Source organism: Fringilla coelebs (genome assembly GCF_963513975.1).
Source record: "Fringilla coelebs genome assembly, chromosome: 7".
Taxonomy (NCBI): domain Eukaryota; kingdom Metazoa; phylum Chordata; class Aves; order Passeriformes; family Fringillidae; genus Fringilla; species Fringilla coelebs.
In genome coordinates this window covers 19896840-19921438 of record NC_140035.1, presented here as the reverse complement: position 1 = coordinate 19921438, position 24599 = coordinate 19896840, and the positions used below count along the sequence as shown (strand labels likewise).

The window sequence follows — 24599 nt, the reverse complement described above, 5'->3', positions numbered from 1 at the left end:
GGATAGGCAATGTTCCTTATGTTATCCTGATCTAGAAGTCTCCTTGTCCTGTCTTCTTAGTCTTCTACTGTCACTGGTACCAGTTGAACTTTTCTGTATCCACATTGGTTTAAGAGCTTCTCTTTTAGTTGGAGATTATTTTTTCCCATATAACAGTATCTAGTTGACAAAGAAAAAATCTTTTTTCAGCCTTTAGTATGTGAAGACATGTCTTAAAACAAATGGAAATATCTTTTCTCTCCTTGTGAATGCTACATCCTGAGACTGTCAGAAGTTACTGATCCCATTTCACATATTCACAGTGTTGGCAATTTTTGTCATTGAAACATAAAAATTGAAAGTTCTTAAAGAGCTCTCTTTTTTCTGGGGACATCTTTTTCCTGCAGACAGAAAAGGTATAATTCAAGGCACACAAAGATGTGTTCTTGACATTTCATTTGAATATTTTATGGAACTGCTGCTTCAATGTATTAGTTACTGCCCTTTAGGCTAAGATGCTGCAGCTGATAGTATATCTGTTCCTAGTTTAAGTAAAAAGTAAATAATTAGGCTTAAAAAGAGTAGCAAATTAATCTGTGTTATTTTGCAGAAGTGAGCTACCTATATTGAGCATAGTCACTTGCCACCTCTCACATGTGGAGGCAGTAATTTGTACCTGTGGGGATGGAGGGTATATAAATTGCTATGGTTTGATCTGCTAAATAAATACATTTGGACCATCCCTTTGAAGACAGCTGTATGTGTTTTGCATAATGCCTCATTCTTAAAATTCCCATTGTGAAGTTGTTTTACTGTGACAAAAATACCACAAAAATACAGTAGTAAAGCTGGCACTGTAAGCAAATCTTGGTTAGCATTACTCCTGTTTTGGTACAGAGCTGAAGAGTCATTGCTCATTGTGACTTTTTAGTAATGCTCAATTCCTGTGTTTCTTCTTAGACCATAATTAATACTTCAGAATAGTACAGTAAATATTGCTATTGTGTTAAAAATATATTGCTGTGTGTTTGAATGTAATCCCTCCTGTTATTAAAAGTAACATTTAAGTAATGGAAAATACCTGAAAATTTACGGAAATTTTTATTTGCTAACTTTTGGCTGGTTATAGTCCCATAATCTTATTGCTCCTTTGAGAGATGATGAAATATAAATTGGGGAAAAATACAGATAACATGTAATTTTTAGATAGGACAAGATGAATTCCTGGTAATAAGCTTCAGAATATTTTCTGGTGTTACATGGTGTTAAATAATTTCCAATTTACTCAAGACTGCAAATTTTCATTTCATCTGGCTTAACCAGTTACATGTTAAATGACACATGAAAATGCTTGCTTGTTATGGAATTGTCAGGAGAACAATCAAAATTGTCCTTTTGTATCTAATGCTAGCAAAAATGTAAGCAGTTATTGAATCAAAACTGTTTTGCATTTAAGTATCATAGCTTGATCATTATATAATCTAGAGATGAGATTACTTGCCTGTATCATAACATTATCAATTTTGTTTCAGATCTTTGAGGAGATCTGTAATGCATCCTGAGATCACAGATTCATTTAGCCAACATTACGCTCCTAGGCCTTTACTTGAAAGGGGTTTTTTGTATTTAGGATTTGTTATAACTTTGTATTGTAGTATTATGTGTTGATTCCTTTCTGCTTCTCAGTACAGAATTGTTTTATGTATGTTGGTAAGACATTAATTATGCACTTCCATTTTAGAGTAAATTTGTCATGTGCTCTATGTGATTCTCTCCTATTACATTGCTTATCACTGTTTCTGCATTACTTTGACAGTAATGATCTTAATTAGTATAGTCAAATGGAAAAGGTTCTGTTTTTATGAGGCATGAGGAAATGCAGAGCTGCTTGAAATTAATGAACCAAACCAGTAGTGAATTGGTACAACATACATACAAGTGATCAAGCAGGTTTATTTAAAACATACAAACGACTTGCTAGGGTTTGTTGCCAGCAGGTGTCTTTACCACTGCATTGTTTGCTTTAAAAAATATCTCCAGCTTCTGGTATTGATGAGACAAAATGATCTACAGCTTTGTAACAATCAGGAGTGTTGAAGCTTTTTCTGCAAACAGGTGCCAACTATTTTGAAACAAACTGAAGGTGTTGCCTGAGGCATTCTTAATAAGGATATTGTTTGAGTTTAGCTGAATTTACTGTGGTCTCTGATAGGAATGTAAAAGCAGACTTTTTGCTCTGAAGTTATTGTTATGAAAGTGGCCAGTTTGCCAGTGTCTTGTGAGTGAATGTTGGATTGGTGCTTCAAGTAACATGGAGCACATGAGTCTAAATGCTGTCCCGGTTTTCCATCATTCTTCCCCTTTTTGTGGCCTAAGCTAAAACTAAAAAGTAGTTTCAATTTTGAGAGTTCTGTTTTTGACTGTGCAAAGTAATTTTATTAGTCTTATGTGAAAGGAATAAATTTAAATATAATTAAAGAAAAAAAATTATTTGAAGTAGAGGTTGCCTTTTTAGCCCTGGAAAAAAAAAATCTGTTTGACAACTCTCTTCCAAGTTCTTTGGGGACATGACAGAAGATTCTGTAAGAGTTAATGCAAGTCCCCACCTTTTGGAAGCAGCTCTTATTTCATGAGACAGCTGTTTCTAGGAGCAATGTTTTATATGGTTTAGATGGTAGAATCCTTCTTCTGCAGCTTCAGCCGTTGCAGTTGTATTCACTTCCCTGTCACCTCTTTAAGTGCCTCCCAGTTCCTCTGTGGTAGCCTGTGTGCATCCTTGTCCCTGCATGCAGTTTGGACTAGGAGAGCAGAGAGAGCTGGCAGGGTTTGTTACTGTGGCTGAGCAAATGCATCCTAGCGGGAGCATTCTGTTCTGTATGGAACAAATAAAAATATTTTCAGGAACTTTTTCAGGCTGAAGTGGCAACAATGTGTCTGGGCTTTACTGGACAAGTAAAGACAGCTTTTTTCCTGAGGCAGTCTATTTCTAAGGCAAACATGGAAACAATGGGTGAAAAGACGTCATGAAGGGTTTTGACTTGGTTGAAATTTATTCATCCTTGTAGAAATTTGGGGAACTGGAGTGAGAATAAGCTTGGACCAGAAGGGAAGAGCCTCAGAAATTGTAGCCAGAAAACTGGTATTGGATGTGTATATGGCTGTTTGGGAGCATGGCTGCATTCTGCTGTGCCTGTATCCAGGACAATTTTCCAGCAGGGCAGAGGTGGGAAGAGAGATGCTTGTAAACATACCAGGCTTGACCATGGTGAGAACCAAGGAACACATGGCTAGTTTGGGTTTTTTGTCTTGTCTGTACCCACTAGTAAAAGAATTTTGATCGTAGGGGGTTTTATCTGCAGTTGTGAGGAAGAAGTGAAAAGAAGACTGGTTGTCAATGCTTGTGTATTGTGTCAAAACGTTTGAAATTTGGTGGTGAAAAAAAAGTTGTAATTGGTGGTAATCAAGTTTTTCAGGCTGGGAAAGCTATCTACTTTCTTCCAGGAACAAAAGTAAGAGAGGCACATCGTGGCCCTTTATGTCACAGGAGAATTATGCTACATACTTAGAATATGTCCAGTGCATTTTGTGGAATTTCTGGAATTTATTGCATGTATTTCAGAGTTTATTTGGCCGCAGACGGCATCCAAATTTAAATTATTACAATACAGCAGCTATTGTACAGTAATTTTGTGCAGGAAAGATCATGGTCAGGACCAGACTGTTGCCATATTGATTCATGCAACATGTTCCCAGCTGCCCTTCTTCCCCCGTGCTCCTCAGATTAGCCCCAGGCCTGACTATCCAGCTTAAGATGGCAGCAGCCTTGTTTCTGCTTGATGTCCCTGCCCTCAACCAGACCTCCCTGTCTGATGAGACCTGTCTGTCTCAGGTGATGAAGGAGCAATCCCTTCTGCAGGAAACTATGGTGTGTGTTGTAGGTGCCTTGGAGGGTGCTCTGAGCAACCAGATCTACTAGGTGGCATCCCTGCCCATGACAGGAGGGTTGGAGCCAGATGATCTTTAAGGTCCCTGCCAACCCAGACATTGTGTGATTCTGTAATTCTGTTTTCAAAAGGTGCCTCCAGCGTGCTGCTGCCCTGCAAAAGGTGTGGTGAGTGGATGCAGGTAGAAAGTGGTGGGCTCATGGGGAGCAGTCTCTAGGCTGGTAGGATGTTTTCAAGCTGCAGTGAGCTCGTGGCCTACAGCCAGAAAACAGACACTGTTATTGGCTTACTGCTGTTAGTTGTGTGCTATTTTAATACAAAGTACATTGTATTTTTAGATTAAAACTAATAAACTCCTAAAAAAAAAGGGTTTCCAAGTATGAGAGAATAAAATTTTATTTTTCAGAAGTAAATGAACAAAATCCAAAGTGACTATATCTGTGTACAGCTCTGTGTTTTTATGCCTTTCTCCAAAATGTGGTGGTCAGTAATGACAGTTTTAGATTGCTGTGAAACAAGCTGTGCTTCTAATAGAGCTAGATTTGTAAGGAAATAGAAAAATGGAAAACAATCATTTATTGGGTTGTGGCATAGAAACATGGAAAGAGTGGCTTTGAATGTTAATGTTTTCAATATGACATCCAAGTTGTGCTCTGTGCTCAAGAGGGCTGTCTCAGGACTTTCTGAAAGGCAATACTTGCTAGAGCAGTCTGGGCACCTTGTAACTCTCTGGACACCTCAGGTTTTATAGAAAGGACCAAATTCTCTGTATTATGTTAGTTTTTAATGGGATCTGTGGTTTTAGGGCTCTCAGTGTTCACTGTAAGTTCTGATAGGTCATGTCATAAACGTCATATTTTGAGTGTGTTTTACTGGTGGATCAGCTTTGCAATGCCGCCTAAAATACTCTTTTTCTTGAGAAAAACAAGCTTTACTACCTGTATTTCTGTAAACCTGTAATTTATAGAGTAGACAAGAATCTGGGAACAACAGTATTGAACCTTGTAAACATTGATATTGGTCTTTTTTAGCTGAGAAATTAATCCACATTAGAGTAGTTTGCTGTTTTAATAGAAGTATTGAGGAAGTGTCAGGGATATTGTTTTAAGTCATCTAGCATGGTCTGCATTTCTTTGATATGGTCTGCTGGTAGATGTATTACAGCAGGAATTGGAGCATTTGTTTCTTATGTTTCTTGCTGTTGCTTGGACTGTACAAAGTCCAAGTACATTGCCAGCTTTCCCAGCTATGGAGACAGCCCATTTTACATTTGCATAAAGGCCTCTTCTTTTAAGATGTAGCATACGATGTCTAAACCCAGAGGAGATTCTGCTAGGAAAAGAATATAAGTGTTAGGTCCCAAAATCTGGTAGTAAGAGACATTCTGCCTTTCTTAGAGAGGCAAATTTCCTCCCTCCATTGCCTTCAGAGTGTTTGGGGATGTCTATTGACTGTAATACAAGACTGCTCTGAATTCCAGTAAAAAAAAAGATGCAGGGTAACTTTGTATGACATATCTTAAAAGAAACGATTGCTTGCTTCTCAGATTCTGACAGGATGTGATGATGGGTGCTTTTGTCACCTGATCTGAGTGTTTTCTATATGCTACAAACCCAGAAGGCTGATGAAATAACTACAGTCTTCTGAGGCTCTTTCCAATTTCTTGAAAATTTAGATGGTGTGGTCAAAAAAACCCTCAGTTTCACTGAGATGTGGTTGAATCAGTTTTCTGTTCTGGTCAAATCGTAAAATGGGCAGCAAAATTCTGTATTTATAATAAGAGGAATGGAAAGGGCTCTATGAGAGCTTCAGAATCACCAGATTTTATCTGAAAAAGATGCACTCCTTTATCAACAACTTTTGAGATGCGATAAGAATACAGGTGTTGGAATTCTGAAAACTGTGGTAAACTCGAAGTTTAAAAGGGAGAAAGAAGTCTCGTAGTCTATTAGATTTCTGCAAATTTTGTTGAAGTTGGTCGGCATTTGCTGTAGGTGAAATCTGAATTAGTGTCCCTCATCTCTGGAAAAACTATTGGTGATTCTCAAGACATTCTAGTCCTCAGACTTGCAATGTAAACAGCGTGTATAGCTTTCTAACCACCTTGTGTAAAGATCTTCCCAGCTGAGAGTTGAACCCACAGAAATACAGACTTTGTGAGAAGATATTGTACTGTGAGTTTTAGCTTTATATCATGCAAGAAGTATGAAATGTAGGCAAAACAAGAAAAAAGTGTACTTTTTGTTTCTTTTGTAGGGATTTGTGTGAACCCTTTAAGGACGCCACAGTTCTTTCTCCTTCCTCATCCCCTGTTTCTCTTCTTCATATGTGCATGATTTCTTACTTGGAACTTAAGTCTCTTGGGTCTTTTTTTTTGGGTGGTTTGTCTTTTTTGTTCATCAGATGGATACTGCCTGCAGTCCGTTCTCAGGTTTCTTAGTTACTAATCTGTGCAAACAGTCCAGATTCTCTGCATGATAACTGACTTTATGTCTGAGCAAGTCTATAGACAGTGAGGGACCACTGAATTATTTGTAGGCAGAAGTTGCCGAGAAAAGGAAGATGCAAAGGAGAATCACGTGTGAATTCAAAGCTGAATTTGTAGTTTCATGCAAAATGTAGTGCTAATGAACTTGAAATGTATGGTTTTGCACTACTGTCTGTAAATCACAGCTCAGAAATCCAGTGTTACCATTCTTGTCTAATTTCTGAATGTGTTAGAGTTGAGAACCAAGCAGTGGAGTAGCATCAGCTAAAATCTGGGATGGTGATATGATTCAAGATGCACCTAGGTAATTAACAGGCTATCTGGAAGAAGCAAAATGGTTCAATGGGAGAGGCAGTTAATATTGCAGAATACCAAATACAGGCATTCTGTAGGTATGTTTTGACCCTGAAATGACAAATCCAAGATGTTCAGATGGTTCAAAAATGTACTTCTAGGACTTCTAATGATTTCTAAATAACAAGATACTGGATGTACTGTAGTTTTTGAGTAAAAATGCTATTGTTTTGTTTGCCACCATACAAAAGTTATAATTACATGAATATTTCATTTTTCAGTTTGACTCTAGCAGAGTACCATGAACAGGAAGAAATTTTCAAGCTTCGATTAGGACACCTCAAAAAGGTATGTTTTTTTAATCATGGCCAAACCCATAAAAATTAGTACTGTCAAAATGAAGAGATAGGTTATTGAGAACTGTCTGATTAAAAACCCAATACTAAAAATGCTGTACTATTTTATGCCTAATAGTGGCCTTCCTTTTGTTTCTGTTTCTGCAAGTTTTCATCAATACTGGGATTACAGGGGAGCAGTAGTGAGTCCATCCAGTGTAACCCTGTCCTGGTTCCTTAAATCCTAAGAGTGCTAACAGTGATGATGCCACCGATCCTGCTCTTCCCCTTCCACTTTCTGAGCCCTTGTTTCACAGCTCAGTGAGCCAGCCAAGTTTGATGCATGGGTTCTTTACTTTTGTTTTTTGGCCTTTAAAAAGGTCCAATTCACAGCATTGTACTTCTGAATTAATATAACGTTTTCATCCTCTGCAGTATTCACTTCAGTTGTTATCAGTTAGCATATTACCTATCACAAGAGAATATAATTTTCCTACATCTATAGAAAATCTGTTCTCTATGTCCTAAATTATTTCTGTAGTCAGATATTTTACTCCTGTTTTTGACTTTGAAAAAAACCTTTTCTTGAACCCCATCATTCTAATAAATCTCTGTGGTGAGATAATTATTATATGAAGAAACTATTGCTATTCAAGCAAAGATTTTGAGGAATAACCTGTAAAATGGAATGGCAGTTGATGCAGACAAATATCTCAACCAGAGTGAAAGAAAAGGACTTACATGTGCTGGGTAGTAGTTCCTGAGTTGTTGAGTCAAAACAGGTCGTGGTGTTTTCCCTTTGAAATGTTGCAAGTCTGTTTCAGGTCTGTTCTCTTCAAATGTACAAGCCACCTGTTACAAATCCTACTATAATAAACTCAACTGGGCCCCTTGAGAAAGCTGCAGCTGTTTCTAAAGAATATGACAGGAAAGTACTTGAATCTGTAGTAGGAAATCTGCATATAATTTGCTGGTGCTGGTGAAGTAGACTGCCCACATTGTTCTTCATCGCGAATGGTTTAGAAGCTCCGGCTTCACATGAAATTCTGTTAGGAAATTCTGAAGGTTTTTTTTCCCATGTTTTAACATTATGGAAGTCTAATGGGAATTTCAAATGATAGATGAAATAAACTGTTACAGCATCATTTAATACTGGAATTTTGGTTTCACCCTGAGCATCACTGCTGGTGTACTTTGCAAAAGATGGAAATTCCTTGACTAAATGCCAGGGATGAAACAAGTGTTATTCTTAGCAAATCATACTTGACTATATCTGAAGAAAATAATAAAAATACAATCTTACATTATAATTTGTATGTGTGATACAGATTTTGTCATTAACTAAGTACAACAATTTTGTTACCTTCATTTTACATGGCTGTATTTCTTCCCTGAGCCTCTTGGCTATTTGCATTTCTTTTCTTCATTCCTTCAGCATATGCTGTTTTGCTGACTATTCCTCTTCCTTTTCACTCTTGAGATGCTTTCCTGGTGCTCTTATTTTTGGTGCCCTGTACATGCTGCCACCACCAGTTTTCTTTTCCTACTGCTACCCAGGAAATTCTTTTCCAGCTAGTTGCTTTGGTCCTGGAGAGAGGCTCTTGTTTTCTCACTTCCTTTTATATAGCAGTGACCTGAGGCAGCTAAGCTGGTTTATTCTTGCTTAAAGGTATTCACAGCCCGAGTGTCCTAAATAACAGCTGGAAACAATGCAACCAGCCAGTTCTCTTTGGACTAACATTGGCCTATGAACCACATTTTGAGAACCACTGAATTGCATAATATATGAACAAAAAGGTCCAAAAGAGGCATAACTGATGGATTTTTTTTTTTTTTGTTAGCCTTTGGGAAGAACATAGACAATTGTGTGTATAAGTGTGTGGCCTTTTGTGAGGGAAGGAGGACTGAAATTCTTTATAAAGGAATACTGGGTTATGAGGAACTGCCTATCATTTCAGGGTATTTAGCAGAGAACTGCAGGGATGTGTGTAAATATAGAAAAAAAGAGTTTAACATTATATAAACAAGAAAAAACTCAACTCTTGACACTGTATCTTAGGAAAAATAAATGATCCACCCAGATCTGCTGGCAGATCAGTGCTACTTAGTCCAGCTTTTAAATTATCAGGAATTTGATTTTCATTTCCTCCATGGAGGTTCATCTCATGTCTTGTTTTGGGATGAGAAGTTTTTTCCATTGCTTATGGGGGTGGTTTCAGGGTATTCACTGAAATTATCTATTCCAGACTCCTCAGTTCATTGGATATGTGGTCATTTAATATGTGTTTTAGATCATACAGATGCAGTTGTTGCTTCAGGATATGGGTTTATGAAAATGCTATATCATTATGGCATTTACTCTCTACCTTGTTGACTCGTGCCTCCATCCCCTTGTGCCATGGCTTGTTGCCCCGTTGCTTTTACCAGCACCACTGGGTTGTACAGTCAGAGAATAAATTGGATTGGAGAACTGATCTGGCTTCTTTCAAAAAACAAATATGTAATTTTTTTTGTGATGCTTGTTTCTTTTTTTCTTTTATTTCTTCTGATTTTTTTTTTTTTCCTTAAAGAAAAGATTGATTGGTATTCCAGTTTGGTATACCATGTGGCTGTGCAAAAGGCTGTGCCAAAATAACAAGAGGTGGTGACGGGTGCTGCTACTAAAAAAATATGTATCAGATACCAGGCCTTTTTCCTTTTCAGCTGAAAAAATTCCATAATTATGAGTTTTCTGATATGGACTAATTTTGTCTCCCCTTTCCGCAAGTTTTCAAGTTCTAGAAGCACTAACTCTGAAATCAATATAACCCTGTCTACAGTATCTTTCAATGAGTATGTTTCTCAGTTTGAGTATGGACACATAGGTTTCCACAAGTTAGGCATCATGAAATCTTTATGATTTTAGAGGACCTGAATAAATAATTATTTCATTGTTTCCTAATGCGTAGAATAAAGATGAGATAAAATTAAGTGCTGAAATTAGTTAAGGAATGTGCTCCTACCTGACATGCTGCTTTTGAAGTTGCACCTAAAACCTTATGCAATACACATTCTTTATTTGTAATTTTAACAAGATACACATGGAAAAATCTTTTCTATTTAGATTGGTTTTGGTGTCTTGTATCAGCACCTTAAGAATGTTTCTCCTCTAATGATGTGCTCTTTTATTCTTTTACTTGATTTGCACTTCAGCCTTAAAATCTTTTACATGTCTTTTCTTAAACTGTTGGTTTGTACAGAATCTATAATTGCACATATCGCAGTTTTTTTCCTTTTTTTGTACATCAATTTCAGACTGCTTCCCAGATAATTTATCAGCTTGGCTGAGGTACAAAACCCAGCTGCCTCTCATTTAAAATAGCATCCCTACAGTGCAGAACAAAACCATGAACATCCCATTACCTGTGGGTTCATGAACAGAAAAATTTCTTGAAACAGGCTTTTGCCTTATCTTTCTGAATTTTTCTGCCTTTAAGAGAAAAGCAGTGCTTTCTTCTAGTTCAGCAGGGTTTTGTAATGTAATGTTCCTCCATCACCACTAGTATTGATGCAGGGGTAAAAATACCCTTTTCAAATGGGAAGTAAATGAGCTTTTATATTTCCTTCTTTTCATTTGCAGGAGGAAGCTGAAATACAAGCAGAACTTGAACGTTTGGAAAGAGTTAGGAATCTTCACATTAGAGAACTGAAAAGAATAAATAATGAAGATAATTCACAGTAAGAGTCTTTACTGTCTTAATTTTGCATGTCTGTTTTAAAGTAATTCTCTTGTATCACATTTTACCTATAGAAGAGAGACTTGTTCATAATTGCTTTTTGCTTTTCTGTGTTTATATATATATTTTAAACACCAATTTATTTAACCTTAACTAAAATTTCTTACAATTTAGTAAATTTATTCTTGTTTTTGTTGAATATGCAAGAAAAAACATACCTACACGGCTTATAGTGAAGAGCTGAAACTTGCTAGACCGTATTATTAAGTTAAAAACAACCAAAAACTTGTGGGATAACTTAATGCAGTTCACTTAGTTGATAATAATGCAAGAGGTTTGATGCACCAGCAGCAATTTTGTGCTGCACTTAAAATTAGATTTGTGGTTATGGCTCTGTGATTTCATTCCTTCTAGGTACAGGTACCTAGCAGGAAAAAGCCATATTATGTTGTTACTTTGTATTTCACCTTGAATGGCAGTGTATCACAATGTTAAATTGCTACATTCTATGAACTGTTACTGTGTAGTTTTGATGGTTATAATTACATTACTTCATTAAGTCTGTTTTCCATCATGACAAATTCAGACGCTACAGTTTCACTAACACTTTCAGCTGGCACTGTTGCTTGAAAGGAACTGGTTCTGCCCCTCCCTGGCTGCTTAGCCCTGTTTTCTTTCACATGCTTGCCATGGCATTTCTTTATTGAACCGATGCTGGAAATCAATCCAAATTAAAACCAGCTCCTGTGGTTTCTTTTTCTGGATTAGTTTTAATCCAGATCAATTTCCTGGTCTAGTTCTTTGCCCAGTTGCAAAAATACTTATGCTGCCATGAGGAGAGAGGGCAGTGCAAGGGTGGAATGAGCTGGGGGAAAGACATGGTGGGACTGGACTTCTCACTTTCTGCACTAGGAAATGTTTATGAAACAGTAGCCTTAAGCCTTCAGTATTAATTTTTTACTTTTTAGATGCAATAGAATTGTGCATACGCTAAGGCTTTTAAATGTTAAAAGAAAAAGGTGTGAAATTGTGCATAACTGTTTTGATGGTACCTACCATGCAGTAATACAGAAATTATTTGTTACCATGTGGCTTTACTGCTAATTGATAGTTAAATTGTTCTGTGTTTTGGAGGTGAAGAATAAGGGGTGTTGATACTTATATATTGACAGCAGAGTATTTTTTTTAAAAAAAAAATCTATATTTTTAAAATAAAAATATACAATATTACTTTTAAATAAATGTCATTCAGCATACAAACAAGCAGGTTAAATGACAACATTTATAAATCTTCAGTGTTTGCATTAGAACAGGTATAGGTTTTTTTTTAAAAGGATCCTTCAACAATAAGAAATAAATGGCACAGAAAAATGACAGGCTTTGACTATGAAAATACTGCATATGTGGGGCAAAGAATGCCCAAATTACAGTCACAGTTGAAAGGGCATGGACAAGCTTCAGTCCATGGTGCAGCTTCACTGCTCATCATCTGCAGTCAATGCTAACCCATTTTATGGTACAAAATGAAAAGCTTTCTGCTGTGTGTTCATGTTTTTGTGGGAGTTTGGACGAGTATTTACCAAGTGGCCAAGTCACAGCTTATAGTCCTCATGTAGAAGAGAAAAGCAATAAAGAAATAATTTAGGTCTGTAGCCCTTGCTGTCTTTCTTAACTTGTCTTGGTGATGTGGCTGTTTGGTAAGGGAGAGACTTCTCAGCCAAAGCACTGCCGGATTCTGACTCAAATCCTGTTGGGATTTCCACTTCCAGCTGTGGTGTAAAGCTAAGCCCATTTTCTTGTTCCAGCAACAAGTCCCTCTACCCTTGGGTAAACTTGTATGTCTACAACTGCCCTGGAATAATGGGACAAGTTGGGAGTGCAGGTCAGGGCTTCCCTGTTGGCTCTGGAGCCCACATGATGTTGGGGTGCAGGTTCTGAGCCATGGAGAGCCACACAGTCTAGCAAGATTCACAAGATTGGCCTACTAGAGGTACACATGTAACAGAAAGATGATTAAAAAAAAATTTGGGCTACTGGTCCCATGACATCAAGTGCCTAATGATGCTGCTTTTAAATTTGTTTTTCTTCTACACTGAATACATTATTTACTGTTTATGGTTTCTTTAAAAAAATATTTAGCATTGAAGTATGTATCTTTATAGTGAATAAAAAGGAAAGTTTTATTCCTGAAAGGGGCACAGTAGGCAAGAATTTGCATGTTCTCTCAATTACTTGACTACCTATGACCATACTTCCAAAACTGTAGAGATTATGGAAGGATAGGATGAGCTATTGGTAGACTGCCCCTAAATTCTTCTTTAAAGTTTTTTATGGAATATAACTGGCAGCTTGCCTTAGATTCTTGCCTTGTCTCATTGCTATACTAAGAATGTGATGAGTATTCAGATCCCTTCCCTCTGATTGGATGGAAGAATATATATTTTAGGAGAGAGAGTATGGTCCTTTTTCTTGGTCTGGCAGTATCATATTATAAGAAGTGTTTTCATTTTGCTTTTGCTTACATGTGAGCAGATAGTCAATTTTTTCATGTGTTTTCCCCATATTGCTGTTTCTGATTTGTTTTAACTTTTTAGTGTTATATAAAACCAATTTTTTTTCTTTAAAAAGGCAGTAATATGTAGTCATGTTGTGTGGGAAATTGGAAGAATGTCCTTGTTGTCTGTTTCAGAAAGTTGAAATGTGAGTCTTCTCTAAAATTTGGCACAACAAAGAGAGACCCATGTATCACATGTTTAAATTTAAGCATGCTTTTCTTATCTTCAGAAAAAAAAATAGGGAAAAATAACAAAATGTTTGCCAGGATTGATTGTTTTGATGATAGTGTTGTGATAGTATATGTAAACTAAATAGTCAAAAGGTATTGGTCATGTTGTACAGTTGTGTCATAAGATTTCTTGTGGTGTAATATTGCTCAGCATATTATATGTTGTTTCTAAAAAGAAAACTTTATTTGATGAGTAATACTAAGAAATTTGCATTTTAGATGCTACTTGTTTACCTTAAACAGAATAAAACCATTTTTTTTCTTTCAAGATTTAAAGATCACCCCACATTGAATGAACGGTATTTGTTACTCCATTTACTTGGCCGAGGTGGCTTCAGTGAAGTATACAAGGTAGGGTTTGTTGAGTCTGATAAATATAAATTTTGAGCTGTGTACATTTAATTTGGGAGGGGACAAAATGGGATCTAATTAAGTAGAAAGGCTGTAATGGGTTGACCAGGCTTCAGTTAACCTGTGGAGGAGAGGTAGCATGACAGTAGCCCTGTCAATAGATTTGTGAATTACATGCCATCTTTTTTCCTCACTTTACTGGGTGTTATTTTTATCACCTTTGGTTATAACTTTGCCATATTCATGCATTTCTTTTTTTAGGCTTTTGATCTTTATGAACAAAGATATGCTGCTGTGAAGATTCACCAGCTTAACAAAAGCTGGAGGGATGAAAAGAAAGAAAACTACCACAAGTAAATACTAATTACTTACACTTCATATGCTAAGCTTAATAGCATTTTGTTGATTGTAGAAGACTAATGTATCCATCTTCTTTTAGACATGCCTGCAGAGAGTATAGAATACACAAAGAACTGGATCACCCCCGAATAGTTAAACTGTATGACTACTTCTCCCTGGATACAGATACGTAAGTAGAACTTGGCAAGGATTTTAGTGCTGTATATTAGATAAACAGAAATGAAGAGTATTTGAACAAAAATAACGTATGTTCTTGCTTTCAGCCAAAACATTTTTAAAAACCCCATACTAGTTGCAGAATTTTGTCTGTTAAATATTGCAGGCTTTCTATAAGGTGATGAGAAGAGAGTGTTTTGCAACACCTGACTGGCATCAAAAGGCTGCCATACCTAAGATAATTTTCCAAGACCTAATGGCATCAGGGGCATTACTAGCCTAGGCATAGCCCCTGGTGACTGGGCTGTACCTCTTTGCACGAAATTGTGACATTTAAGGGATAGTTAAGGCATTTTGATTTTGAGAAATGTGTCTACTATAAATAAAGAGGCTTTTCTTAATTTCTTGTCCATATGGATGCATTTTCTCTTCTGGTATGAATGTTCTGATTTACATCAGTTTTCATGAGCTAATAGTTACGCCATGTGTTCTATGAACAATTTCATTCATGTATTTTAATATTCAGGCAGCCATTCTTAAACTTGTCAGAAGGAAACTATGTTGTCATGTCTGTTTCTGATTGTGCAGTATGATACTTTCTTTCATTTTGTGTCTCTAAATTCTATCCTAGGTTTTGCACGGTTTTAGAATACTGTGAAGGCAATGACTTGGATTTCTATCTCAAGCAACATAAATTGATGTCAGAGAAAGAAGCTAGGTCCATTGTAATGCAAATAGTAAATGCACTACGGTATCTCAATGAGATCAAGCCCCCTATTATACACTATGATCTTAAACCAGGTAAGTGAGAAATGTTACGATTGAAAATGTAATTTATTTTTTATCTTTTATTTTGTTTGTAATTCATGCCTGAAAATGCCAGAGTTATCTTCTGTGTGTCAGGGTTATTGCAAACAACTGGAAAAAGTGTGTACTTTTCTTCAGAATTTCATTGCCAGAATCATCTGCCTTTTCTATGGAAAATGTTTGTTACAACTTTTCTACCTTGCATTATTTTGATTTGAATTTGTAGGAAAAACTCATATAGCTAATAGATACATGCATTGGTAGTTAGCAGTATAAACAGATAAGATCATTAGAAGGCTCAGTCCTGTCTGGTAATTGTGGAATGCTGATGTGTAATTACCTTTTCCCATATATTTTTTTTTAAACCTGTAAATACGTAATCAGGCACTTTCAGCATCCCAGTATAAGCATTCCAAAACAAGACTTTACAGAGAGTTTTCTTTACAATGAATAATAAATAAATTTATAAACTGTATTCCTCTTGATTCCGTTGTCTTTGTTTTACCATCTCGCATGAATGATGCTTATATTCTTCATGTGCTTTAATCTGCTACACTTCCAAGTATGGGGTTTGTAAAGTAACTCTTAGTGCCAGGCTGTTTGCTTTCTGTTCTGTAATAAACAGTTCACACAGGTTTATTTTGTCTTACAAAATTGTACTAAATGTATTCTTAGTCTCATTAGTTTTTGTTCTCAGAGGAACTTCATCAAATAATTTTTATATCAAGAAATTTTTGTACAGCTTTAACCCATGGAGTAGGATTTGTAGGATTGCAGCAATTTCTTGGCACAATTTTGTGGCATATGCAGACCGTGAAAACTGTAGTGTAGGGTTCATTCTGGCAGAAAAATAATGAGACTTATTTGTAACTAATATATGGGTGCATTCTGATATTTCCTCACTCCATTTTGGTGTTTCTTTGCTGACCAACCAGCTCCCATATGAGAGAGCCATTTCAGATTATCATGGTAACCTGGAGAGTTGCTGAAACTGCACAGAAATTGTCATAGTCAAGTTACTCTAGACTTGAGGATGTAAAGATTATGTAAATGTATCTCAGGTGGTTCAAGCATGGTGCTAATAACATAAGGCTGTGGGTTTGGTCATGGGTCCCTTTTAACCCAGGCTGTTTTATGGTTCTGAGTCTTTGATTCTGTAAAACTGTCACGTACCCTCATGAAGTTAGATGCTCTTGGAAATTGAACCTGGTTTGGAAAATAAAGCATTCTGTTAGCTTTTTTGAAGAAATTTTTCTCTTCTTTTCCCCCTGAATAGGTAATATCCTTCTTGTAGATGGAACAGCATGTGGAGAAATAAAAATTACTGATTTTGGTCTGTCCAAAATAATGGATGATGATAGCTATGGGGTGGATGGAATGGATTTAACTTCACAGGGAGCAGGAACTTACTGGTAAGCCCTGGTTTGATTTTGCTGTTTAGACTTTGGATCATTTTTCAGATTTTATAAATGTAGTCTTATAAAGCCAATTCGGAGAGACAGCTAGGACTAAAAATATTAACATGGATGGCAAAGGTCTTTGTGCAGTACTGTGATGCTGATATTCCCAAATGTTAGAAGAATCTATCTTAACAAGTAAAATAAGAGAATTAGTGTTATCTATATATAAGTATGTATGTATAAATAAATGTGGAACTGATCACCGTCATTTAGAAACATGGTAACCTCTAAAGAGGCAGGTATTATTTCTTTGGCTGCTGGTGGTTGAAGACATTTGACAGAGACATTTGGTGATTAAGTATGGGTGCTTAGTACTTGGAAATTGTAGAACAGGTATTACCAAGAGGTAATGTCTTTAGGACAAAAGGGTATTCACTCTTCCTTCCTAAACGTTAAAGACAGCCCAGCAGCTGTGATTTATTTTTTGTGTACTTGCATGCTCATCCAAAACACTGGAGTTTTACAGCTGCCAAAGCATAGGTATGACTATAAGCATTTCATTGCTTACAGAAAATCTGTTTTTAGAATCTCTAAAGATGCAGATTCTTCATGGCAGGGTAGCTCTTTCAGCCTGGGTGTGTGCTGGCTCTGTCAGGATGGGTGGATTAGAAATCCTGTACTGGGCAGGTTGTTACAAGTCATTTGCTGTACTGAGAAGCCAGTGTCATTCCCATTTGCTTTGCACCTCTTCCCATATTCAGGAGTTGGATGTAATAAAGTTTTTGCCTTTTCCTTTAGAGTTTTTAGAAAAGGAAGCGCCAGTGTGCGCATGCTGTGAGAAAATGATTACTCGAGTTGAAGCATTTTAGAAGTGTTAGGCTTTTGCTACTCTTTTTAACGGTTTACCTATTTAAACACCAGTTTAAATATTTTATTTTAGGAATATATATGAGAAAAATTTTGGCTTTTGGATTTCATCTAGAATGCCTCGGGCACTAGTGGTGCTGAAAACTTAAAAGTAAAAAAAGATCTGTAATCATTAGAGATTAATGATGAGTCTCTGCATTTCTAATTCATGCTTTCTCTGACCCAAAATCTTCATTAGGGAGGGAAAAACATAGAGTGAGTTTGAGGTTGGGAACGAGTCTGTTCAGAGTACATTGCACAGACTGTCAGCAGTATAGCCCTGGAAGGGATTTCCTCAGTCACTGGGTTCAGTTACCTGCCTTCCCAGGCAGTTAGGTTAAATAATCTCTTTGGTAAACTTCTAGATGTTTATATTAAATTTAGATAGTGTTTTGGCCCCAGTAATCTGATTTGAAATGCCTTCTGTAACCTCAGTTCTCTGATCATTAGAAATCTAATCCTCTAATTTGCAGACTGTGTGTATTTGTGGCCAGTTTATACTTGTTTGTTCCTGTGCTAACATTGTCCTCCCTCAAGTAGGTTCTGGCCCTTCCTAGTACTTGAACCTTGGTGTTTTTGTAGCCTTCACTTTTTCTTCCCTCTGAACTGTAGGCTATCCATTCTTCAGATCATTTTAGTAACCTTCTTTGCATTTGTACCACTTTAAGATCACTTGTCTTAATTGTTGTAATCAGAATTGTAAACAAGTATTCCAGAAGAGAGTTTGTGATACTGTTTAAAATAGTTGCATTTTTATCTCCTTTTTTCTGCCTGTTTCTATTTCTACAAATATTTCTTCAAAGTTTCTCTTTAAGTCTTATATGTTGTTGACGACAGAGTGGCTGTTCTGTAGTTGCCCCAATAGTTGTTTTGCATTTTTCAATTTTAAATATTACAGTCAATAATGCTCGACTGCCCTTAAATTAATACATATGGGAGGTTTTGTTTGCTTTTTAAAGGAAGTTCCATTTCATCAGTTATTCTGTAATTCAGCAATGGCATGGGAGCTTCCTCAACTTTCATTAAATAAAGTTCTCTTTCTGCAAAATATGGGAACAGAAATAACAATCACCCTTGTCTGTCATATACGCCTCTGGGTAATGTTACCATTTTTACTAAAAACTTGGCTTAAAGAGTCTTTAAGCCATTTCCTTTTTTTTTGATTCCTAAGCAGGTCATGCTGTAAAATGCCCTATTTGGCTTTTTTCTTTCCATGCTTTGATAGAGGGCTTCACATTTAACTTGGGGTCACAATTTAAAAAGAAATTATAATTGGCAGTTTAGGTAAAAATGTTTGTATTTGTGCTTGTGTCAAATAGACTCCTCTGTTTGACTAACTGTATAGAAACTGTAATACCAGTTTTGGTGGGTTGCAAGGTGTTGGAATGCAGATTGTAGGGCAGCTGTACAATTGTCAGAAGCTCAGAGATGTGTAGGTAGGTGTTTGTACACTTTGGTAATGGAGCATGTTCTAGTGATGCCATACTTACAGACTGAAATGCCTGTTTTGTTTTCCAGGTACTTGCCTCCAGAGTGTTTTGTAGTTGGCAAAGAGCCACCAAAGATTTCTAATAAGGTTGATGTGTGGTCAGTTGGAGTAATCTTTTTCCAATGCCTTTATGGTAGAAAGGTAAGGAAAGCTTTAGAAAATCTAAAGAGTTTTAGAGTAGGTGCCTGTTCTCACTAGACTGTAAAGACATGAACCTACATGGAAAATTACTTGTGTTACTTTTTGGTGGTGTACATTGATTTTACAAAATATTAGAAAATCTTGCCTGTAACTTTTTTATTTGCAAAATAGTTGGAAGCTTGTATGAACACTGCAATAATTTACTATAGGATACATATTTATGAAATCAAAGTAATTGGATAAATCTGAAGAAAATCATGTGCTTGTTTTGCAGCCATTTGGCCACAATCAATCACAGCAAGATATCCTACAAGAAAATACAATATTAAAAGCCACAGAAGTTCAATTCCCTGTCAAACCTGTTGTAAGCAATGAAGCCAAGGTAACTTTTACTATAATCTCCGAGTAAAACTTTCATCTTGAAGGATTCAGCTGTAAAATTGTTCTTAACCCAGGAATGCTGTAGGACATAATAACTATGTAGAAAAACTTACTTGAGAGCTAGTATGTGGATGTTTTTATTTAAGCAATCTTATTCTGGGACTTCTCAAAATCATGTACTTCAAAGCAAAACTATATATATATATTCCAGAAATTTGCAAGTGGATTTTAAGTAGGCCACCTCAAAAATGGTCTGCTTTACTTTTTCTCAGAGGACCTTATGTGTCTCATTCAGGCTGTCTTACTAGAAGTTCTTGTGAAATGCTGCTGCTAACAGTAGCAAGCTCTTTCTGGAAATAGTCGATGTTATTCTCTGCAGCTTTATTGGCTAGAAGAACTACTTGACTACCAGGTGCCTGAAGGATATGACCTCTAATACTCTTCCCTTTGAAAGGTCGTAGAGTGTGTGTATTAACTTAAATCTGAGTTTAGAAACATGAATTTTTGAGATTAAGAATCTAGAGGATATTTTGATGCTGATTCAGGAAATAAGACTACCAAAATAGTTTCTCTGCCAGGTGTCAATTCCTCTATACAGTCTGGCCATTCAGAAGCAGATTAAGGTGGTTTCACAAATGATTGCTACTGTGAGCATCTGTAACACAAATCCAATCCTGTGAAAGTGGAAGAAAATATTATATGTTACTTGCTTGTAAATTTTTGAAAGATATATTCATGACCAGATGCCGTAGATGTGCTCTTTGAGGAAAAAAATGCCAAGATAGTCAAATGCTTATTCAAGTTTCAGCAACTAATTAAACGTACTTACATTTGGGGCACACCAAAAATTTAGGAATGTTAAGATTCAGCTTATAAAGATAAAAAGGAAAAGAAACATATTTCTAGAGGCAGTAGCTTCCCAACAAAATAAGTCTTTTTGGTACATAAACTTGCTGTTACAACTGGTGGTATATATCTGTTAATTATATTTTGTAAAAGTAGTGTTAGTGAGAGAGTTGCAGTTAAAGTTATGAAAACCTGGTTGAAGAATTATAGTTAGAATTGGGGTTTTTTTTTGATTGAGGTTTTTGTTTGCTGTTGATTTTTCACTGGCATTTGAAAAAACTACCCCTGGAATGAGCTGACAAACACACATCATGTTACCAATACCTTTACATAGTAAGAGTTTGTCTGTGTCTTTTAACTTTGCATTTCTTTGTCATTAATAGTTTTTATATAGAGGATGTTAGGAAGGAATAGACAGCTCAGCATGGAGAACTGGCAGCTTTTTGCATTCTCTATGTATTTGCATGCTCTGTTTGTTTGAAAGACTAAAATAAACTTCCAGTATTCTCCACTCATATTAACCATTGTCATGATAGCTGTGAGAGAGAGGGAGAAATGATTCTCTGGTGGAAATGCTATAAAACAATTTCAGACAAACTTAATGTAGACCATTTACAATGACTGTGTAGAATCCAAATTATTTTTCAGATTTATAGGCCTGGCAGTTGGAAAAGAACAGCTTGTAAACTGAAATTCTGATTTGGAAAACACGGAGATTAAATAAATATGGAACCTCAAATGACATTGTTAGTTAGTTTTCAGACTGTAACTGTCCTTTGATCCTCCTCACTGTTTCCTATTTTGTGCAGTGGTCTCCTTTGCTTCACACTAGTGTGGCTACAGTGCCACAAAACTGTGAAGTATTTTAAAAACATTTCAGACACAAACTGTTACTCTGAGGGTCTTGAGAATAACTGTTTACAGTTCATTTGTTTTGAAGGATTTACTGTGAAGAATTTGATTAACATATGTCATATCCAAGAGCATGTGAATATCTACTAACAGATGTGCATGATTTTTATATTGTACCTTGTTCATGCTGGATATGCAAATGTTAGAAGTAAATTCTAGCATGATTCTTTGGAACTTGTATCACAGATTTTTCTCCTTTAATCTCCAGATTTTAATTGGAGCAAAGACCAAACAGCTGAACAGATTTATCAAAGAAGACATATGTAATTCTTTTAAATTAAGTTCTAAATTAAGTAATGATGTGCTAATCAGTTCTGTAGCAATAATAAGGATTTTCTATCATTAAATGTTGAAGCCCAGGCTCTCAGGAGACCAAATGTTCTGCGTGTGCTAGACATAAAACTTGACAGAAACTTTCAGCATAAAATGATTGGCATAGGTCATATGGACCGAAATGTAGGGATGACATAGTGTTTTTCAATTGATTAGATAATTTTAAGCAGGTATGATTGAATTTTTCATGGGGGGAGAGTATCAGCAAGGTAGTGGTTTCCTAAATATTCTTTATATGATGCCTGTTGAGCATGGCAACTATCAATGTAAATTTCATGTTTTGCTATACCCTCTCATGGCACATGTGGAAATGCTTGTTTTCAAAAGTCAGCTAAAGCATTGAAATTCTGTCTCTGCATCATCCACCTATTCTTCCCCACTCAATGGTTTTAGAAGCTCATTGGTGAAAGTAGAAAGGTCTCCTTTTTCAATCCTCTGACACTTGCTCCTGGTTTTTATTCATCTGTTCAGGCATAAAATATGCAAAAATCTAATTGGGTGAGGTGCTAATGTTTTACTTGTAAATATAGTTCCTAAAGATGGAAATACATATTTGAAGTGTGATTATTTGAAGCCAATTAATTTGCTGATTTTTTTCTTTCAGCCATGATGTTATATTTCTTCAGTGGGTTCAGCAGCAAAATGTTAGATTGTCGTTTGAATTGAATTGTTTTAGAGAAAGAATTTGTTTAGAAGGTAGTTTATCCAGGAGGACATGTCTATTTGCCTGAAAGCAAATATTAGTATTTGGAATGTTACCGTAACTTTCTACATTTCTTTTCTAGGCCTTTATCAGACGCTGTTTAGCATACCGAAAAGAGGACAGATTTGATGTCCACCAGCTGGCTAATGATCCTTATCTTCTCCCTCATATGAGGAGATCAAATTCTTCAGGAAACTTGCATATGACTGGCCTAGCAGCATCCCCTACACCACCTACTTCAAGCATTATTTCGTACTGAAATTTCTCCAGCTTGAGGAATGGGATGGTACCTTTGTTTAGTTTTGAGATGCAGACTTGAGCTTGAAAGCATTTGAGTGTTTTTACACAGGACAAGTTTGATAACTGTGTTTTCAGACTGAAGTCCTCCTACATAGTGTCATTTGTATGATTGGAGTGGATCATGGACTGTGAATAAATGTGCCCTTCTGAGAAACACCATTAAACACTGAAGGATGAAGGATGACACTTCCTGTTACAAACTAACAGGTATACTGTGTTTAAAACTGAAGAAAAGGTTTTTAGTTTTTTTCTGGGGAACATTGTAAATAATCTTTTTAATACTTTAAAGTACATTTGGTGGATACTGGAAAGTTCTAACATGAAGGGTAGTTTTTCATTATTTAAATAAAAAAGGGTAGTGAGCAAATTTGAAAACACAGGAAAAATTTTGTGCCTGGTTATGAAGTAAATGAACTGCCATCTTTCCAAGACATTGATCTTTCAAAACCAAAGTAAGGAATGTGAGATGGTGAAAGATAATGTTCAGCATCAGATTTCTCAAACAAAATTGGAGTATTTTATTTGGCTACTCAGGCTTGTACCTCCAAAAATGTGGTGGTGTTCCACTGAATTTAGATTGGAAGGGTGATATAGAATTCCTGATACTTACTTCTCAAGTAGATTGCTAATTTTGAAATCCATTCAGTTTTTTAAAAATACTATACTTGCTGTGGTATTGAAACTTGTGAAACCTTCCAGGCTTCTAATAAAAGCAAGCAACAGTATGAAACCAAATGCAAACAGGTCATGTATAATGTTCTATGCAGGAATAATGATAAATTCCCTTCTAGCTCTACTGTAAATTGTTGTACAGATGTCACATTTTCAGTTAAATTTCAGCAACTTATTCCTGTACAAATGTTTAAAGTATGGCTTTTTCTAATTGGATATTGTATTTTTTTTAAGTCTCCCTCAAGGCGCTTTTACTTGCTGCTAAATGATGTTGCTTTTACTTTTCCAAGAGTCAAATGACCTCCTTCAGGTGCGAGTCAACTGTACGAGAGATGGAGCAGAGGCAATCCGTTACCAATCAAGGCATGTACAGCAGATCTGTGTTGGCAATTTACAGTACAGTTCTTTCAGTCCGTTTATTGCGTTCTCTTCCTGCAGAGCGCATTGGTAATAGATGTAGAAGTTGCTCATGGTTATTCTCTATTTCTGGAAGTTCCTATCAACAAGGAAATGTTTCTTGTGGCTTGTACAGATATTTTAAAATGTGAAACATTTTCTAACTGCCTTGTATGGTAGAAACTTATTTTTCAGAACAGTGTATCTCTCTCCTGTTCACTATTCTTTTTACTATCCCATTCTTGATGCTGAATACCTATATGTAATTTTGTCCATGTTGCAGAAAGAGGAGGCTGTATTACCACAGGTTTTCATTTAGTATTGTACAGTTAAACTGTTGCTCTTGTTTCTGATGTTGCAAGCCATTTTGTTTTCATTGTATATAAAGAAATGTTAACTGTCTCTTTAAAATGCTGCTGAAATTGTAGAGAATGTAGCCAAAACAGTAATAAACAACAGGCAGTTGAAATTTCAAGGTTTTCATTGTGTGCTTTTACATTTCAGCATAGGGCAAATCACATAACCATATCAGTGAGCAACACAAAAATATTTAAAGCAAACTCTTCTTAATTACAAACAAAAGGCCAATAATATAATAATTAATTTAGTAACATTGGAGGCGAAAGGGGCAGATTCATGAAACTTAAAGCATCTGTCATGATGAGGTAACCAAAACTTCATTTGATTGAATGGATTGCACAATAACAACTTGTAAGTATTTCAGTGGTTCTTTTTAAAATATTGAGCAGTGGGACAAACATTAGCTCAAAGGATTATTAGAAAATTAGACTCAGACAGAATACTGGGACTCCATCCTTTCCACTCTTTACAGCACAAGTCTGAGTGCAGACTTCAAGGAGAATGTGCTATAGCTGTAAGTTCACTTTAAATTTCATTCCTTCTTA

The 24599-nt window shown here is 36.1% G+C and overlaps 1 protein-coding gene across 5 annotated transcripts in view; it reads left to right on the top strand.

Moving 5' to 3' along the window:
• Window positions 1-24149, top strand: part of TLK1 (tousled like kinase 1) — a 68171-nt gene extending 44022 nt beyond the window's left edge. For 3 of the 5 annotated variants that reach the window (XM_084209650.1, XM_084209648.1, XM_084209651.1), the window contains exons 12-21: window positions 6987-7053; window positions 10660-10757; window positions 13811-13892; window positions 14154-14245; window positions 14332-14421; window positions 15040-15209; window positions 16492-16627; window positions 19040-19151; window positions 19426-19533; window positions 22409-24149. In XM_084209650.1, the coding sequence (XP_084065776.1) occupies window positions 6987-7053; window positions 10660-10757; window positions 13811-13892; window positions 14154-14245; window positions 14332-14421; window positions 15040-15209; window positions 16492-16627; window positions 19040-19151; window positions 19426-19533; window positions 22409-22585 (1132 nt within the window). In that variant the 3' untranslated portion in view covers window positions 22586-24149. Of the gene's footprint in view, window positions 1-6986; window positions 7054-10659; window positions 10758-13810; window positions 13893-14153; window positions 14246-14331; window positions 14422-15039; window positions 15210-16491; window positions 16628-19039; window positions 19152-19425; window positions 19534-21498; window positions 21554-22408 lie in introns of all 5 variants that reach the window. The other 2 variants (XR_014616322.1, XM_084209649.1) reach the window with 2 other exon arrangements.
• Window positions 24150-24599: the final 450 nt, after the last annotated feature.